The 20,708-nt window shown below is 39.6% G+C and overlaps 1 protein-coding gene across 4 annotated transcripts in view; it reads left to right on the forward strand.

The window, feature by feature from the left end:
• The window catches only part of EEA1 (early endosome antigen 1), a 139,860-nt gene that overhangs the window by 10,254 nt on the left and 108,898 nt on the right, over window positions 1-20,708 (forward strand). For 3 of the 4 annotated variants that reach the window (XR_010921993.1, XM_067559829.1, XM_067559830.1), the window contains exon 2: window positions 4,861-4,953. Coding sequence is in view for 3 of the 4 variants with exons in the window: in XM_067559829.1 (XP_067415930.1) it covers window positions 4,861-4,953 (93 nt within the window). In the remaining variant the exon portion in view is untranslated. Of the gene's footprint in view, window positions 1-4,860; window positions 4,954-8,702; window positions 8,829-20,708 lie in introns of all 4 variants that reach the window. The other variant, XM_067559831.1, reaches the window with a different exon arrangement.

Below are 20,708 nucleotides of genomic sequence, written 5' to 3' on the forward strand. Positions count from 1 at the left end.
GATGTTGAAATGCCCATAGTAATGCTGAGAGACCAGCTTACCCCTTACTGTCATGGCTCATGAAGCCTTATATGGGCAACCTGGCTAGCAGCCCGGAGCGCTTCAACAACAGGTTGAGCAGGTGCTGAATGACGGTTGAATGTGCATTTGGCAGATTAAAAGATTGCTGGCGATGCCTTTATGGCAGATTAGACCTAAATGAGGAAAATATTCCCATGATTATAGCTGCCTGCTGTATACTCCATAGTATTTGTGAAGCTAAGGGTGAAAAGTTTTCCTCTGGGTGGAGCACAGAGGCAGATCACCTTGTGGCTGAGTATGAACAACTAGATGTCAGGGCTATCAGAGGGGCACAACAAGTTGCCCCTTGAATCAGGGAGGCCTGAGGAACTATTTTGACAATGAGCACCAATAAGGGCTCTTTATAAGCAGCACTGTGCCATGCTAAGTCTGCTAGCCAGTTTGCACTATGTATCAATGTGAGGTACCACCACCATGTGCAAGAGACAAATAAAGAGTAGTTATCCTTCACAGAGGATGTCTTTATTAAATAACAATTGTTCAGAACACACAAGAAAAGCTGAGCTGGAGGGGAGAAAGCAGTGAGGGGCAGCGTGATCTATGACAGCTATCATTCTGAAAATTGTCTGAAGGGGTGGAGTGAACTGGGTACCGAGACAGGCAAGGAGTTTGGTAGTATTGTGCGGTTAGAGTTAGGGGAGAGCATAGATAGCAGTTCTGTACTGGCTACAAAGCGGGGGTGAGCACGCATGAATTCAGTCTGCAGCGTTATGAGTGACTTTAGCTGCTGCATTTGCTCCACCAGGGCTTTTATCATGTGCTCGTGACTTGCTATCACTCGCTCCTGGTTTTCCCTCCTCTCCGACCTATCAATTTTTTGATTTTAAGACACACTGTGTCTCCATGCCCTTTTTTCTTCTGCCTCAGAGGACTTGGAGTTCTTGCAACATCTCCTCTTTACTTCCCCATGGTTGTTTTCTTATCAGCTGCAGGTGTGGGGGGTTTCCCCTTAAGGGCACATCTGTAGAAGCACAATAAACAATGAGCAGAAGCATTATTGTGAGTGCAATAACTGCATTGATGTATTATTGTAAAATATCCCTCTTTCTGTCTGTCCACTGGCAAGCGCACAGCTCAGTGATCAACTAGGGCATGGTGAGTTGTGCTCAGGGGGAGGGGGCACTCAAGCTGGGGAAAAGGTTCTGGGTGACTGTTTGGGGGATTGATGCAGGTAGACAGGGACAAAATTTCAAGTTGTGCCACTATTTTCCACAAGTGGGGGCCATAGAAGCCGACATCTCACTCCTGAAAGTAAGCAAGGATACTAGGGTATATCACCTCATGTCAGCAGCTTCAAATCAGGTCCCAGTGCTGCTCACCTGTGTGCTGCTTTGGTCCCTGCACAAGTGATTGCTGATTGGCTTGGGAAAGTTTCCTACAATGGGAGAAGAAACCAAGCAGCTAAGCCAAGGAATCTCCGGCAGAGGATTGGCGAATACCTCCAGGAAAGTTTCCTAGAGATCTCTCTGGAGGTTTCCTGTGAAATCTCAGTGTGCATTAAAATACTTTTCTGTGGCACTGCCTAGCTGAACAGGGGAATGAGAAGCACATGCAAATACAGCCTACCCTTGTGCATTGCTATCCCTTCAATCAGTTGTATAATGCAACAAAGCAAAGGACAGCTGTACCTCATGTAACTGAGCAGCATCAGCTCCAAAAACTCACTTACCTGAGCTCCCGTCTTCTGCATCCTCTATGTCAGAGCCATAGGACAGGACTGTCTTGAACCCTCTGGGGTCGAGAAGAGATCCTGGCTCCCCATGTCAGCAAATGATCTGGTCCCCTGCTGCACATTGTCCTCCAACTCCATCTTCTCATCCATGACTTCTTTGTCAGGATTGAGTCCGGTGTCCCACTGTCTCCGGGCCTGCAGAGGTATCCATGGGTCTCTTGGCAGTGGAAGTGGGGTGGCTGCTGAGGATGGCTTCCAGTTCCTTATAGAAGCGGTAGGTCTTTGGCTTTGCATCAGAGCGATAGTTTGACTCCCTAGCCTTTTGGTACCCCTGCCACAGCTCCTTGATTTTTGCATGGCACTGCAGCATGTCCCATTCATAGCCCTTCTCCACCATTAAATGAGAAATTTGATTGTACATAACAAAGTTCCTTCAGCTGGAGTGGAGTTGGGACTGCACAGTCTCCTCTCCCCAAATGCTGATCAGATACAGAAGCTCCAGTGTGCTCCAAGAGGGAGAGCGTTTGGTGCGTGGTCAGCTGGGAAGATGAGAGGTGAGCTCTCCATGCCGACCAAGCAGGAAGTGGAATTTGAAAAATTCCTGGGACTTTAAAGGGGGAGAGGCGGATACCTGCAGGTAGAAGAGTTCAAACTGATGGCCGGAGCAGTCACGATGGGCATTGTGGAACACTTCCTAGAGGCCATTTACTGCTACGTAACCAAGTATGGTGTCTACACTGACACTTTGTTGCTAAAAGTTTGATGCACAAAGTTCTACGCCTCTTGTTGAGGTGGTTTGATTTTGTTGTAAAATCGGGAGTTGGGTCGGTGGGAGGAGAGGAGGATTGCAGTGTGTACACCACTGTTTTGGTGCGAAAAGCTGACTTTGGTCAACAAAAATTCTAGTATAGATCAGGTCTTAGATCTGCTTCTGTTGTGAAATCTATAGGAAATGAAGTGCTTGGTAAGAAAGCAATATATGGTTGCTGATACAATATGTAAAAAACCCCAAATAAACAAACAAAAAAAAGTCATGAGAAGTACCACTATAGATGCCAGGCATCACCTTGACATATATATCACATATGTTTATATGTCATATTCCCTTCTTCCACCCTTGATCCATTTTTTTGCCTTTTAGATTATAAACTTTTGGAGGTGGGGCTGTGTCATCATCTTCTGTTGTTAGAAATCTTCTAGCACATTATTGACACCTTTGCACTCTAAATAATAATTTTAAAACTAGAATGAGGCTATATTGTTCTCTCATGTTGGTTTTTTGTCTTCTTTCATGTTTCCAGCAAGTCAACAAAATAACAAAGCACACAAAGTGGATAAGCTTGTAGCAGTGACCATTTCAGCAACAACTGAAGGGGGAGGATGCAACAAAAAGAGTCTCTCTCTTCTCCTGTCTCCTGACAAACCTTTGCCCACCTCTGTTAGGTGCAGTTCATTCAGCTAATCTTCCTTTCTCACAATCACTCCCCTCATACATTGGATCTTCAAAGACGTCTTTAAGATGTACTTATGTTAGCAGCAATGCAGTCATTAGATGACAGATTTGATCAGATATATTTAAAATTATATTTAATTATTAATACAAATCTGTAATCCTGGTGGAAAAAAGAAATGAATATTATTTATAAACACAACTTCAATTTCAAACTAAGGGAGAAGATTACATTTGGAGGTGTCTTTATAAAGGGCTCTTTGATATCTTTAAAATTTAAGGTTTTGCAAAATTTTTCCAAGATAAATAATGTTAGGATTTTTGTATTTCTGAAGTTTGTAGACAAAACTTATTCATATAGTTCGATCTCTTTATTTTAAAATTCTGTATGCATTAATTGTGAATCCCTCATAGAATCATAGAGTTGGAAGGGACCTCAGGAGGTCATCTAGTCCAACCCCCTGCTCAGAGCAGGACTAAAATAAAATAAAATAAAATAAAAAATATTTCCAGATTACCAACAAAATTACAGCATCAGTACTTCATTCTGGTTCTAATCCCCTGAACGGAATTCTTAAGATAAACTTTGATTTGACTCTAGATTGGAAGTGATTTGATGGTCAGTGGTTCAGAGACCAAAAGTAAAGATTCACTATAAGAATAAACAAAATCATGTTTTTTCAGAACGATCTGGACCCACACAGGATTTTATGCTAAGGAAGATTTTTCTTTTTTGTGGATTTGCTGTTTCAGTAACTTTCCATGCTAAAGTTTGCCTTGTCAAGGATGCTAGCTTTCTTTTATGATTCTGATGAAGCAGTGGAACTTTTGAGGTAGATAAGAGAAGGAAAAATGAATCTCTTGCTGAAAAGTAGGATGAATTGGATGAGAATTAGTAACCTGAATCAATTTCACCAGGCTTTGAATGAAGTAATATTTACTTAATTTGTTTACTGGTTTGAAACTACTCTGCAAAGTAGTATATATTGAAAGCAAATTCAAATATATGACTTAATTTTATAGGGTTGCTTGCTGAATAATCTAGTCTAATTTAATTGGAAGTTTGATATACAAAGCTATTTTAACTTTAGTTTTCTACTTATCTTCTATATTGAAATTTTGTGATTTGTAAAGTAATACATTTGTATTTACTTACTACTATACTATATCAATGGGGCCTACTTTTGTCAGCTTTTCTATTGAATAATCTGACAAATATAAAAGAACATTTTTTAGTTTATCAAAACCCTTCAGTCTGCAGAGTAGTATGTTAGTATTCATTTAGTGTTTTGTTTAAGAGGCTGAATTTATATTTCTAGGATTTTTCTGTTGAATAACCATTTCACTGTATTTAGCTATAATTTGAATAATAAGCGCAATTTGGCTTAGTTCTTTATATATTAAATACTTATATATTAAATTGGTGAGTATTGATCTTTCTAATAAATACTCACTCAAGTGATGTTGTGGGGTCTTGGCAGTAGGTTTTGATTGTACATTATTGCATTGACAATTTATGTAGTGAGCTTGTCAGTTTGTTCAATTTACTATTTTTGTAAAAATCGTAAAATTTATAAACAAATTTATAAAAAAGATTCCTTTTTGCAACATAGACTTCAGACTCGGTTTAATAAAGTTTATATTTCTTCTGTTTCAGACTCCAGGCAGAGCTGGGTCTCAGAGCTCGGATTCTGATTCCTCTGCAGCCCCAGGAAATGCAGTGGATGTGAATAATGAAAGCACTTCAGAGGTACTATAGGATAACAATATATAGGACTAGGTTCTACACTTGGAACCTGATTCACCTCTCTTTGAAATTGTTGGGAGTTGATTTAGTGATCTTAATTAGAGAAAATCTATGTAAACGGACAAATGTGTGCAAATGTGTTGTACTAGAAAATTAACAAATATTTCATATCAATAGCATGCATGCATTAAAAATCTGAAGTTTACATGCACTTTCAGGTTTAGCTTAAAATGAGCAGATAGTCTCAATAGGCTTCATAGGGAAATATCAGCACAGTATAATGTCAGCTCAGATGCAGTTAAGTGTGAACAAGAAATATATAAAATATATGGCTTATATGGAATTTCTTCCCAGAACTTTGAGTAAGCTGAGGACCTGTGAATTTTGGTGAGACATCTGTGATTCTACATTTTACTTCACAAAGAACCTTCATATTAGTGTAATATACCTCTGATATATCAAGAATTGTTAAAGAATTGTGTGGTGTCTGCATTTTTATGCAGTCAGTTGCTCTGAGAATTGAAGAACTCAGACACAGAGCTCATGCATTGCTTGCTTTTTCAGACTACTCTCTAGTTGTCTTAAGAAATGCCTAAATAAATTGACTAATGCCGTGACTATTGTGACTAGTGCCTAGGGTAGCCCACACTGAAAATACCAAGGTCGGGGCAGGCTGCAAAATGGAGAGCAGATTCCCCCAAAACTGGTAGCTAGCATTGTAGTTAGATTCACCAACCAGTCACAAACGATGCTTCTGATCACCCCACACTGGTTATCAAGAAGCCAAAAAAGGAGATCACACAGCCCCCTTTATTGCATTTCAGTCTCAGGCTCCAAGTCAGTAAATAGGTCCAGTAAGGTGAGAAGTTATTTAAAACTCGGCTCACTGTACAAAATGTTTTTCTGATACCCAAAGGGACAGCCACATTACCAGATCAGTACTAGTTTGGATCTTACCCAAAATACCACACTGCCAGCCAATCCTTTAGTATCTAAAACTAAAGGTTTATTATAAAAGAAAAGAAACAAACAAGAAGAGTTGTTAAGTGGTCAAAGCAATCAGATACATGGACTTTAAAGTCATAAAGTTTAAAGTTTCTTGTTTGCGTTAGGAGTAGGTTTGAAGTTTGGGTCAGAGCAGGGGTTCCCAAACTTTCTGCACGCATGACCCTGTTTTAATGAAGTCTTTCCTGACAGGACCCCAGACATCATGGAGAATGCCATTTTGAAGAGCAATATGTCATCCTTCACACACTATGACTTTGCATGCACCTTACATGTGAGGTCACCGCTCATGGAGGATGCCATTTTGCTCTACAAAATGGTGTCCTCTGCAGAGTGTGACCTCATACATATGGTGTGTGCAAGTTCATGCCATGCAGAGAATGTCAGTCAGTAGGGCAAAATGGTGTCCTCTATGCAGTGTGACCATCATGCTCTGCCAGCACAATGATGTCCTCCGCACAGGAGGGATCTCCACGACCCCATCTGCTGAGAGTGTGACCCCAGCAGAGGTCATGACCCATTTATGTAAGAAACGAAGCTGTTTTCAAATCCGTATATCTGAATAACTTATTCCTATGGTAAATCTGAGCTGCATGTATAGAATTTTTTAAATCCTGCAAAAAGGAAACACCCTTGTAAATCCTCTCTATTCTTTCCACACGTGCTAGGTACATGGTGCTTTGAAAACCCTAAACAGAGAAAATCAGATCAGTGTATCAAGTTTGTAATTAACTTGTCCAGAATACAGGTCCACCTTTGTAACTACCCTATGTGTTAAATGATAATTCCAGATGTACAGTTTTATTGTAGCCCAGCCCACTCTTTCTGCTGTGCAACACTACCTGTGCATTTACATGTCCCTGGTTTAAAACTAATGAGACATTTGATTCTGTATGCATCTATCCAAATGCCCATGTGTACATGCATTTTCCATAAACAGGTGGCATGCACATTTTTGAAAATTGAGCTCCAGAAGTTAGCTTGCGTAATAACTTAAAAAAAACCAAAAAACCCAAAAAAACCAAAAAACCCAGAGTGGCTGTAATAAAGCAAAATAAACCAAAAAGTAGGTTTAACTCAGTGGTTCCCAACTTGTGGCCTGTGGCCCACAGGGTCTTTCAGAATGGCCCGCGGCTCCCTTATCGCTGGCTGCAGAAGGGAGCTGCTGCCTAAGTACCCAGATGGAGCGTATTGCCTTGCCAGTGCAGGCTCCTTGCTGCAGCCAAGGGGATGGGAGATCAGCTCTCCCCTCCCCTTGGTTGTAACAGGAAGCATGGCAAAGTGCTCCTTCTGGGTCCCTAGGCTCTGGGGTCCTTGCTGGAGCCAGAGGGAGGGGAGCACTGATCTCCCATCCACCTGGCTGTAGAAGGGTCTGTTGCCTAGGTACTGAGGTGGAGCAAACCATTTCACTTCTGCAGCCAGGGGGACGGGAGATTCTCCTCGCTGAACTCCTTCCCTCTGGCTGCAGTGGGGGGTAGAGGAGGCTGCTGGCGGAGACTGGTGACCCTTCAGGGTTGTAAACATTATATTTGTGGCCCTTGAGCTAAAAAGGTTGGGAACCATTGGTTTAACTAATGCAATTTGAGACTTGGATTCTACTCTTATTTTCCTCTTTCATCAGTGAGAGAGAGGTATTAAGGCATTTCACTCCTTCTGATTGACTTGCTAGCACATACTTCAGACAAGTAGCCAGAGGAAAGGTACTTCCAATGTTGTAGAATTGTTTCATAGCTCTCTGTATTGAACTTTGTAAATTAGGTTGTTGAACACAGTAGTGCAGTGAACAGATGATCCTTTAAACTGAGGTAAATGACTATCTTGGGTGACAAATGTTGTAAATGTTGCTAATCAGTTAAAGCTGCTCTGAATGTGAGAGAGAGAAAGGTTGCTAGTTTTTTAAATTTTTTGTTTTATTTTTAACAGTTTATGTAAAGCATGCTCATACTTTGCTTACAGTTTCTTCAGAATTTAAATTTTACTTCCACAAGCATATCAGTTGCTTCACATATTCTGAACCCATCCATAAGAGTGCTTTTGCTAACAGTATTGAGAGAAATTTAAAAAGCCCTTAAAAACTGATTACCATTTAAGAAATAACAGTAGAAAAATAGTTGGATTTACTGTGTATATCTCCACTTCAACAGATTTCTTTTTAAAGAGACACTTCCTTAAAATTTTTTTCCTTGACAATAGTTTGCCTTCTGTTTTTCACAAGGACATTTAACATTACTGTAACTGAAGGAAATGAGAGAGAAAAAAAATGTGTAGTACAATCATTTATCAGAAAACCTTAGACTGACCCCCTAGAAAATGTTTGAATTTTCACTCCAGTTCTGTAAATGTTGAATTGTGAGTCCGCTTGTTCTTGTATTCCTGTTCTTGTATTGTATTCCTGCTCTTCCACACCTTCCACAGTCTATTTTATAAAAGATCTGAAAGCAACATTACAAAATATCATGTCTGATCTTTGTACGGAGCTTTGACCTAGTATCCTATCTCAGATGTGTTTTATTTTCATTCACTTAACAACATTCTATTTGTCTTCTCTGTGTTTTAGACTCACGATTAGCAAAATTTCATCTTAAGATGAAAACTTACGTAATAAGCACCAGTGTTGTTTCTTGCATATGGGCAGTAGCATGCCTTTTAAGAATTTTAAAGCAGATTTGACAATTAAGGGTGCACTTTCTGTTTATATTCTTAGTTGTTTTTTTAAATGTACATACCTAAAAGTTACTGTTTCACAGGGCTTCATCTGTCCACTCTGTATGAAAATGTATGTAACTGCCACTGGTCTGTCTGAACATTACCAGAATGAACACATTGGGACAGAGACAAGAAGACAGGAGCATCGTGACCTGCCCGCTGTTACTGTGGGTCTTGTTAATTTTGTTTCAGTGGCTTGGTAATGGGTTGCTTAAAATAAAAGACTTTACTTTCTGGTTGCTTGGGTACCAGCCTCTTTCACTTTGTTTCTTGTGATTCCTTGCTGTAAGGAAATATGAGTTGACCTTTTTGTCTGAATTACTTTCTTTTAAACATGAATAAAAAGATATCTCTTGAGATGCCTTCTTTTGCTACTTATCTTTCTGGTTTGCAGCTGTCTCTCATCTGGAATTTCTGTAATATCAGAAATTTGCATTCACTTTTTTTGGGAAGAGTTTTTGCATGATTTCTCTTTGAATTAGATATTTGTACTAATTAATGTACTTTATTTCTGCATTAGTCACAATAATGAACCTAAGTATAAGATTTGGGAAACAGTGTATACAGTTAAATGATTTAGAATTTCTGTTTAGCTATCTACTTTACTCTTAAGACAGACTTTTAATGGGAGTCTGGTTTTGAGGTAAAGTTATAATAATATTCCATAATATTGGGGTGGAGACAATAGGAACTTTTAAGAAAAATTAGTTTTCTCCCTTTAAACAATTTTACTAAGGAGCTTCAAGTACATGGGCAAAATTACAATAAAACACTTTTGATAAAACAGTTCACTGAGATTGAGAACACAATAATTATTTTATATCTCCCAGCAAATGTGAAAGTTTTTTGTTCAAGTACCTCTTGTGTTTAGAAGTATATTTAATATTTCTTCCATCCTTTAGAGTGTTGTTCATTTTATGTTGATGAATCATCTGGTAAATCAAATAATTTGCCCTCAAAACCCCTGGAGATGAAGTACTGAAATGATTGGTTGCATGACAGTCATGTGCCTAAACAAAAAAAAAAAAAACCAAGCCACCCAGGTTGTGCCCTTTCTGGAAAATGGTGAATGTCTGTTTAAAAAAAAAATCACTTCCATTCAGGTAAAACAATTGCTGTGGGAGAATGCGAATGGGAATAGGAGATTTTTGGCCATCTGATGGTCATGTGGTTTGATACACAGGTGAACCTATTTACATCATGGAGCAACAAGAAAATTACAGCATTTGACTGCAGATATTGGTATTCGTGGACATTGAGGATAAATTACTACTTTTTCGGGGATTAGACTAGCCAATGTGTTTTTCTCCAATTCCATTATGTTCTAGGAAGATCGTGGTGGCCATGTGAGCCGTATTTCACACAGATGGAATACTTCTGTGCAAACTAGGGAACCGTCTTACCTGTTCCTGTCACTGTTTCACATTGTTTTTGTCAGGGCTACCTGAGTGAAATGGAACAGATGCATGTAGTCACAATCAAATAACAGTCAGGCTTTGTCAGGCTGTCTCATTGGTCCCTCTGTGAGTCTAAGCTAGATTGGCTTTTGGGGATGGGCTGCTTGCCACTTATTAAATGAGGTTGGAGGGGAGAGAGGATCCTTTTGCCTTCCTTCTCCCAGTGTCACTTTTGCCTCGGTGTGAAGGGATCAATGGTTTTAGTAGTGTGAACCATATGAAGTTGTATGTTTTTGCATTTTTATTTCTCTACTGGGAAGTTAATGTTGTTGAAATGTAATTTAAATTATTTTATTATCTATTGGTACTTTGCAACATAGAGTGTTTATAGGGCAGTCCTTGCAGAGGAAACTTTACAACCAGATGGCAGTTAAATTAGGGGAAGTGATCTTTGTTGCCTATTTTGGTGATTGGGAGTCTGGGGATTGTGATGTCTCAGGACAGTGAAACCCATCAATTAGGGCTCCAGGGGTTGTCCTGGAATTACTCTAGATCTCTTTACAAGAATCATGTGTATGTTGTCTTATTGTTGAAGTGAGCTGGCCAAATTTTTGTAAGTCATATGGCCACATTGGTCCCTGGATCAGCAGGAGAAGAGCTAAGGTACCCCTAATTATCAGCTGGAACAAGTTGCTACCTTTGATTAGGAGATTGGCTGTCCTTGCTGTGAGAACTATTCTTTATTTCCCATGTTGATGAAGATTATTATATTTAATAAAGTTGCAGCCTCTGTGTACCATTCTTTTCAGTCAAAATGAAGTGTCTTCCATAAGGCATGCTTGGCAAATTACCACTTACCTGTGGCACCTCTGAAGCAACCAAACCTTGGATGATTGAATTTAGTAGCCTGGAACTTCAGTAGGCTGAACCTTAAACAATGTAGCTACATGCAGAAATTAGTAGGTTTCCTACTTAACTTGTGGTTATATTCTGAAAAGTGACTGTAAAAATGGTTTCATGGAATTCATTGTATGTTTTATGTCAATTACTTCATAGTGAGTCACTGACAAGTAAAAGGATGATTTTTTTTAAATGACAAGCCCTGCACACTCAACCTGGCATTTGACATTCAAACCCTGTTGTTTCAGGCTCATGCCTTATCACCAGTAATACAAACTCTGTAAGAAGAACTTAGTTAACAATTATATTTTTATGTGCTTGCCAGTATAGAATCTAGCTCCTTCTTATGAAAGTACATTGACTTTAATGTGCTACTAGGAGTAAAAAGTAATAGGAACTACTTTTTGTTAGAAAATTAAATGGATGAGATGCTTAACAAAAATAGAGTGCAGATCTGTTGAGTAAGTATGTAATTTTTACATAATGATTTCTCCGATCACAAACATGTAAAGTCTGGAATACCTCTATCTCCTTAGAATACAAATGGATCTAAAGGGTGCAAAAAATGTAAGTACATCAGAAGCAGGAAGCCTACCAGTTAGTCAGTGGGGCCACTGGATGATGAAAGTGCTAATGGAGCACTCAAGAAAATAAGCCTGTTGCAGAGAAGCTTAAATGAATTCTTTGCATTGCTTCACTGCAAAGCATGTGATGGAGATTTTCACACATGAGCCATTCTTTTTATGTGACAAATCTGAGGAACTGTCCCAGATTGAGGTGTCCATAGAGGAGGTTTTGGAACAAATTGATATATTAAACTGTAATCAGTCACCAGGGCCAGATGGTATTCACCCAAGAGTTCTGAAGGCACTCAAATACAAAATTGCACTAGTAACTGTAGTATGTAACCTATCATTTTAAATCAGCCTCTGTACCAGATGACTGGTGGCTAGCTAGTGGAACACCGTTTTTTGAAAAAAGGCTCTTGAGGTGATCCTGACAATTACAGGCCAGTAAGCCTAACTTCAGTACCAGGCAAATTGGTTGAGATTATAGTAAAGAACAGAATTATCAGTTACATAGACGAATATGATATGTTGGGGGAGGAGTAAACATGGCTTTTGTGAAGGGAAATTATGTTTCACCACTCTGGTAGGGTTGTTTGAGAGTGTCAACAAGTATGGGGACAAGGATGATCCAGTTGATATAGTGTACTTGAATTTTCAGAAAGCGTTTGACAAGGTTCTTCACCAAAGGCTCTTAAGCAAAGTAAGCAGTTATGGGATAAGAGGGAAGGTCCTTCTATGGATCAGTAATTGGTTAAAAATAGGAAACAAAGGGAAGGAATAAATGGTCAGTTTTCACAGTGGAGGGAGGTAAGAATCTGTTCTGGGAACAGTATGCAACATATTTATAAATGAGCTGAAAATGGAGATAAACAGTGAGGTGCCAAACTTTGTAGATGGTACAAAATTACTCAAAATAGTTAAGTTCAAAGCTGTTACAAAGGGATCTCTCGAAACTGGGTGACTGGTTAACAAAATGGCAGATGAAATTCATTGTTAACTGCAAAGTACTGCACATTGGAAAAGATAATCCTAACTATAAATATAAAACGATGGGCTCTAAATTAGCTGTTACCATTCAAGAAAGAGATCTTGGAGTCATTATGGATAGTTCTCTGAAAACATCTGCTCAAAGTCCAGCAGCAGTCAAAAAAGCTAAAAATGTAAGGAACCATTAGGAAAGGGATAGATAATAAGATAGAAAATATCATAATGCCAATATAGAAATCTTGAACACTGCATTCGGTTGTGGTTGCCCCATCTCCAGAAAGGCATATTAGAATTGGAAAAAAGGTACAACAAAATGATGAGGGCAATGGAACAGCTTCCATATGAGGAGAGATGAAAAAGGCTGGGACTGTTTAGCTTAGAAAAGAGATGACTGAGGGGGAATATGATAGAAGTCTATAAAATCATGAATGGTGGGGAGAAAGTGAATAAGGAATTATTTACCCTTTCACATCACACATGAACCTGGGGTCACCCAGTGAAGGAAGTACTTCTTCACACAACATGTAGTCAACCTGTGGAACTCATTGCCTGGGATATTGTGAAGGCCAAAAGTAAAACTGGATTCAAAAAAAGAATTGGATAAGTTCAGGGAGGATAGGTCCATCAGTGGCTATTAGCCAAGATAGTTGGGAATTCAACCCCATGCTCTAGGTGTCCTTAAGCCTGTGACTGCCATGTGCTGGGGCTGGATGACAGGAGATGGATCATTTGATGATTGCCCTGTTCTGTTTGTTCTCTTTGAAGCATCTGGCATTGACCACTGTTGGAAGACAGGATACTGGGCTACATGGACCATTTGTCTCACCCAGTATGGCCATTCTTCTGTTCTAACAAAAATGTGCATTACATCTAATTGTGATTTGTCACAAAAATTGCTGTTTGTATTAGGGAATAAGAATATCTGTAGTGTTCACAGTCTGAAATTTGGTAATTTGGCATAACTCCTAAGCTCTGTGTAGCTGTGGTAACCAATGCCAAATTTTACAGCATATTAAAAAAATAAGCCAGTTCACTTATGGTTGTTAGAGTAATATCAGAGGGGATAGAGAATGGAAATTGCTTTTGTTTTAAAATACGGTGTTTATGAAAATGGGAGACTTTAATTGGAGTGATTTTTGAACTAAGATGTTGGAGCAGCAGCCATCACCACTGTTCCATATACCATCTCAGTGCACCTGAATTCCATCCTGCAAAAGCCCTAGATCTCTTCTTTGAGAAGAGATGTACTTGTTCCAAATTGTTTCAGTTTTAAGAAGCCGCAAAGTGGAAACTAGAATGAAGCAAGCAAAATCCACACTCTAAACTAGTTCTCCAAAATACGGTAACAATCTGTTTGTCCATTCCACTCCCTGTAGAAATAACATGCTTGCTTTTTGTTAACAGAGAGTGGGGAAGAGCTTGCCCCTGGAAAACTTCACCATAGGTCTGGCCTGGGATGAGTGGCAAGTGACCATGAAATTCCAATATAAAGATAAGGAGATGATCCTCTATAAAGACTGAATGTATTATATACATAGTTCCTCCTTCCCTCCAAACCCAGACATAAGCAGAAAAAAAAGCAGAGACTATTCAGTCCTATGAATGGATTTTTTATACTATGTAAACTATTTCTAAATCAACATTAAAATAATTCTTTGGAATGGTTGTACAGTAGCATTCTGCCAGTAACACTCACTGGTTGTGTACAATGTTTGTTTCAGTCTGTACCCTGGAACTGTTTGTGGGTCTGTATATGTGTGAGGGATTGTGAAGTTTTTGTAAGGTTTCTGCATTGCAAGTAATATTGGTACTGTGTGTGTGTGTGTGAGTGTGAGTGAGTGTGTGTGTGTGAGTGAGATATATATATATATATATATATATAGAGAGAGAGAGAGAGAGAGAGAGAGAGAGAGAGTAATTGATTACAAGGAAGTTTCCGCCCAGTACAGCTTTTAGTATACTGGCTTACTTCCCAAAGAATACTCAGTCACTGCAATGATGCATGAGACTATTAATGCTACCTTAAGATGAATTTGACATGCATGAGACTATTAATGCTACCTTAAGATGAATTTGACATTTTAATTAACTTCAGATAGCTGCTTTTGTATTGGTTGAGAGAGGATGACAGGATACCAGAAATTCAAATAGGTAACCAAGTCTCAATCTTAATTTGTTGAAAAATTTGGCTATAAATGTAGGCAGGACATTCTGATATAGATCTTGTTCTAAGATTTCTCTTCCAAAGCCAATAAGGTAGCCTGTACTGTTTCCATGGGGATCACAATTGTTGGTGAAGTTTAGGCATTAGAAGCACCCGGCCCTGTTCAGCTTCTTTGGGATTCCTTTCCCTCTGCACGAAGAGCAAGTCCAAGGCTGTGTAGAAAGGTCAATTATTGGAGTTTTTAGGAGTTGCCATGCCCCACAATTGCATACCTAAAGGCAAATGGAATCTTTGTCGGCTGTGTAAACATGGAATGAAAAGTGTTAAATCTATTCGTTTTCCTGGGTTGTCTTTTGGAAGTTAAATCATTGCATACATTTTAAATATATTGTGAGACAGAAGAGCAAAGGGGCAGCTGGAGAGTGATAGAAGGGAGGTATATAAGTTCTAGAATGATCCAGGCCTTGTTCCCATTGAACTGAGGAGACGTCAAGTAGGAACACCTGAGACTAATTAAGGTCAGCCAGGGGCTTGATAAAAACCACTGCTCCAGCCAGGCAGCTGGGAGGAGAGCTGGTGAGAGGAAGGAGAGCTAGGATATGGTTACCTTGATTCAGGTCTGTGCACTGCAGTGTGGATGTCAGAGCCTTAGGTTCAAGCACAGGCCAGAAAAAATTTAACGTAGGGTTAAAAGGCAATGTAGATACCTAAGCCCAGGATTCCTTGACATGCGTCAGCTAATTCAAGTCCCACTAACCCTAGACTTATGTTGCTGTGTATACATAGCCTCTGTTATATCTAGTATATGATGTTTATGTAAGGGTCTCAGACCCTTAACTTTCTTGCCCTGCCTTCTAGTTTTAAGCAAGCAAAAAATGTCTTGATATATTTTTTAAAAAGTAACTTCCAAGCTGATATTTTGTTCAGTAACTTGATTAGAGGTTGAGTTTTTACAGTTAAACTAAAACCCCTTTATAAAAAGCTTTATTGGAAAAGCTCTCTAAAAAGGAAGCCAGATATTGAGATGGTGTAAATTGGCATAGTTCATCTGCAAGTTACTGATCAAAGTGTCAGCTTGGGAGCTTTTTTTTTTAAATAGCATTTGCTGATTTTAAGCCTTATGGAGTGAGTTATTAATCAAAAGTCAACTCTGACTTCAATGGAGCTATACCAATTTAAAACATTTGAGAAGCTGGCCCTGGGTCTATATATCTAAGAAGTAACTTTTGTATTGTGCCGCCATGTGACATGTATATAATAAAAATCTAATTAATTGGATGCCACAGAAGTCTGCATTTATATTTTGGTCAGCACTTAAATACCTCTGATCTAACTAGGGTGATATATATTTCTGGGAGGGGAAGACATCGAGCAGTTCTGCAGGACACCTAGTTATTCCATTTGCCGTGATAATTGACTGACTTATAATTGTCATGGATGTGCACATGTACAAGTGGGGAATTTAACTGCACAATGGGAGTTGTACAGCTAAATCCTCTTTATGCCTTGTATTTAAATTTTACCTGCCCAAAATGTGATGCTGTTACAGTACATTTGCTTGCTGTCTATGCTGAGTGAAAAAGAAAAACCCCTTTGCTTCTGATAAGGAGATCAAGCCTCTTGTCAGTGACTTATGTTGAGAGCTTTCCAAAATTTCTTTCTCATTCTTCCACTCTGCAATGAAAAGTACATTCTGTAATCTACTAATTATAATGTAACAGACGAGTAAAAGTATTGTTAGGAAGGTAAGTAGAGAATATATCAACTTTAGATGCACCTTTCATGGCAGTTTGTAGATTAGATACATACAACTTTTATATATCAGTGCGTGCTCAAAAAAAAAAAAAAAAAATCGTAAGTGAACTGCTGAATCTACTGGAGCCAGGGAGATGAATGCTGGGAATTTGTAATAGTTTAGAAAGCAAATAACAGGATGTGTAAAAGTCAAAAATTTAAAAAAAATCAGATTTTTAAAGTTTAAATTAAAATAAAATTTGAAATGAACCCTTATTTTAAGGCTTAAATTTATTATAATCTATTAAAATCATTTAAATATTAAAATAGTATTAAGCAATACATGCTTGCTACCACGTTTTAAAGAAAATTAAACCACCACTGACCTGGTGGAAGTCACTCACTAAGCACCTGGAACCAGAGTTTGTTGAAGCTCTATAAACCAGCTTTTGACAGCAGTAACCTTTTGTACAGGTGCATGCAGAGAGAATATTTCTTCATTGCAGTTCAATGACTAGTTCATTCAGACTCAAGAAACAAATGAGAAGCTGAAAAAGCAAGAAATCTTGTTTTCCCCTTTCTCGTCTGTGACTAAAAATTGTGAGAGGATGGGATCTGTTGCATCTAAAATCTTGAAGGACATGGTGATCAGAAACAATCAGTTCAGTTTACTAGCTACAGTTCATACTTCCTTTCTTTAATAAGTCAGTTTATTTTAAATGCAAAAAATGGTTTGGCAAACTGTTTTCTTATGTATCCACCACATTTAAGGTAGTTTGATTTAATAATAATTAAAAAAATTAAAATGTTGGTTTTGTGTATTTTAATTGAATTTCCATCCAAATAGAGCTTTATTCAAATTCCAAGTAAAAAAATTAGTTGTCATCTAGTAAATAAGAAATGTATCATTCCCTATTTTTAACATAATAAAAATATGTACAATTTAAGAATCTGAATAAATGTATGGTAAGCTATATAATTGCTCAAATTAAATGCATACATATAGTGTATTCTTCTGGTTAGTACCAAAAAGAAAAAAAAAAAGAGCAGCACCAAATGTAGTGTAAATGCTATATTTAGTTGCAAATCAACATACTTGAATGGATACCACCCAATCAGAATCAACTTGTCTTTGGGAAAGTTATTAAAAAGTACAAATACAAAAAACAATTAAAATTGATCTTTTAAATCAAGTTTTCCTGGTAAGTGTGCTAGTTGGGTGTAAATGTTTGTTTTCAGGAGAATAATTACAAAAAGGGAGAGTCTTGTTCATCTGAAGCCTCATTTAGCACAACTACTGAATCCACAATCTGAAGTAATTTTAAATATAGCACATGCGAATAGAGAACAAAAAAGACAGAGGGCTTTAATTTCACTTAGCCAAGTTGTTCCCAACCTTTTTGGCTCAAGGGCCACAGATAACATTTTTACAATCCTGAAGGGCCACCAGTCTGTGCCAGCAGCCCCCACCCCTACTGCAGCCAGATGGAAGGAGTTGAGTGAGGAGGCAGCCCCTCCTCCCATCCCCCTGGCTGCAACAGGGAAACTGCACACGTCCTGTAGCCCCGTGCGCTCCACCTGGGTCCCTAGGAAGTAGCTCCTTTCTACAGCTGGGGGACAGAAGATTAGTGCTCCCCTGCTTCTGGCTCCAGCAGGGACACCAGTGCCTAGGGACCCAGGCAGAGTGCTTTGCTTTCTGCTGGAGCTGGGGGAGGGGAGCGCTGAACTCCCCTCCCTCTGACTCCAGCAGGGACCCCAGCGCCTATGGACCTAGGAAGAGTGCTTTGCTCTGCTCCCTGCTGCAGTGAGGGAAAGGGAAGTGCTGATCTCCCGTCCCCTTGGCTGCAGCAAGGAGCCTGCACTGGTCTTGTAGCCCTGCAAAAACACACTCTGCCTGGGTCCTTAGGCAGCTGCTCCTTTCCGTGGCCAGCAGGAGGGGAACCGCAGGCCACTTTGAAAGCCCCTGCGGGCCACTTTTGGCCCCTGGGCCACAAGTTGTGAACCACTGACTTAGACAAAGGCCCTTTTGCATTGCTCTGACGTTGTAAAAGGCCCTTAAAGTGGGTTTAAATTACACTTACTTGCACTTTAGAGTCTCTTTATGCTGCTAGAATAGTGTAAAGGGACATTAGTGTAAATGAGAATCAGGCTCAGAGTGAAAATATAAAAGGCTAAAGAGCTAGAATAGAGTCCAGCCCTTACTAAACACACAGAGGGCTTGTCTATACTGTTGTTTTTTACCTTGAGTTAATTGGTTGTCAGTTACATTGAGGCGTTTTGGGTGCCTGAAATGCCCTGCTGGTGTAGCTCCCAGTCTGGGACACTCTCAGCCAGCTTATAAGCATGCAGGTCACACTGCTAGAGGGCTCTGGTTCATCTGCTCTGACCCCAGCAGCCTGTCTGCAGCTCCACCCTGTCTTCCACCAGTCATGGTTACAGTCAGCAAGGTGACCCCAACACACTGCCAGTCCTGAATCTTCCCCAAACCATGTGCCCTGAAATGTCCAGTCCTCACCTGGACCACTCAGAAAAATAATAATGTTTGTCACTTTATAGAGACAAAAGTGCATTACAGCTTATTAACTCAACTGGGGTAGATACCCGCTTCCCTTCAAACACAGCACTGAGTTGGTTTATAGTAAAAATAAAACACATTTATAAACAATTTATAAAACATTTATAAAGGACATAGGTTAAGTGATGCCAAGTAAAAGAAATAAAAGTAGAGATGGTAACAAGCAAATAAAAGTGAAAACTTGCATCTGAAGGTCTAAAAGTTGATCTAGCAAGGTACAGGCTTTGATCAAGATGATTTTTCTCACTGATATTCCTTCCCAGTCATGGCTGACTTTCCCTCAGTCAGGATCTCCCACCAACGTAAAAGATGCTGGCTTCCCTTGTCTTCCTACAGGAAATACCTTTGCCTAAGCAGGTTTCTCACCTATATTCAGGTCCCAGAAACTTCAGCTCTCCTTGATTTGAAGGACCAATCTTTCTCAGCTTACGTGAGCTCTGGCCCCTTGTGTTTGTCTAGTGATGGATGCCAGAATGGCTTCTGTCCTTGTTTATATCTTCCTAAATTCAATGACCTGGTTTTAAGAAGGAGGATGACCTCACGCTGTTCTTTGCTTGTTCCCATTCTCCTGCTGATTTTTATGTAAATAGGGCTTCCATCTATTTTCATCAGACCTTGCTGCATTTCTTGGATACAGGTAGATAGCTGTGACGTTTCTCTTTGTGTGGGAGACTTGTTCTTCCTTTGTTTGGTCACAGATCGTAAAGTATAATATTAATAAGTATCCATAATTCCTTATGTAGTGTTAAAACCGTTCACAATGATATTGATCACCAGTGTGTTATAGGCTGTAATAAAACACCTCACTCGCTTTTATAATACAGGAATATTGTATACCTTCAGTTGACTCCATTACTCATCACATGAGGTTCAGACCCCTGGTTTTTATAGCCCAGATAAATTTTCTCTTCCCTTCTGAAAGCTGTTTCCTCCCCTGCATGTTAGCTTGCTAGCTTTGTTTGCCTAATATGTAAACAGACTTCCATTGTCTCTGTCTGACGATGGGGCTCGTCAGAGAAGCAAAAACACATTCCTTTGTCTAGGGCAGACCTATTTACCAGCTCCCCCAACATGCCTGTCTTAAATACATTTTAGTCATCATTCCGACAGATAACCGTAACTCTTAATACATACCATGCACGTACATCACACAAGAATATTAATGATCAGTGAATTACTAGTTTTCCAATGACACATTACATGACGCCTTTTAGATAGAGATAAGTACAGTGAGTTGAGGTACACTGAACTGTTCAGGCTTCAAACTCTGCACCTGAGCATCAAACCCTGGGCTTCAAACTCTGCACCTCTTGTGCACAGTCCTGGTCAGTGATGACTACCTACGCTGCCTGTGCTGCCTTGGGGAAGCTCACATTGCGGCGAGGTGCAGTAGCTGCTGCTTGCTCCCCAGCCGCACCCGAGAAGTGTGGGAATTTCAGCTCCATAAACACCTAATGGAGAAATCCATGAGACCCCAATTGGACCCAGGCTGGAACACCCTCACCATCCCTCGGACATTTTGGCACCCTCCCACCTATGCTCCTAACCCCAAGGAGGCAGAGAAATGTTATGTGCAAGCTAAGGGTGCAGAATTTTTGTTCTCTTATCCAGCTCCCAGCTGACTGGCGGTCCAGGCAATTTCTCAAAGGTTGAGACAACACCATCCCAGATCTATTCCCATGGATAAAGAGGGTAAACGCTTGCAACTGCTGGGAAGAAAG

The sequence above is a fragment of the Emydura macquarii genome, unplaced genomic scaffold (assembly GCF_026122565.2).
Source record: "Emydura macquarii macquarii isolate MOO-44397 ecotype Brisbane River unplaced genomic scaffold, CSIRO-AGI_Emac_v2 contig_2205, whole genome shotgun sequence".
NCBI classification, from domain to species: domain Eukaryota; kingdom Metazoa; phylum Chordata; order Testudines; family Chelidae; genus Emydura; species Emydura macquarii.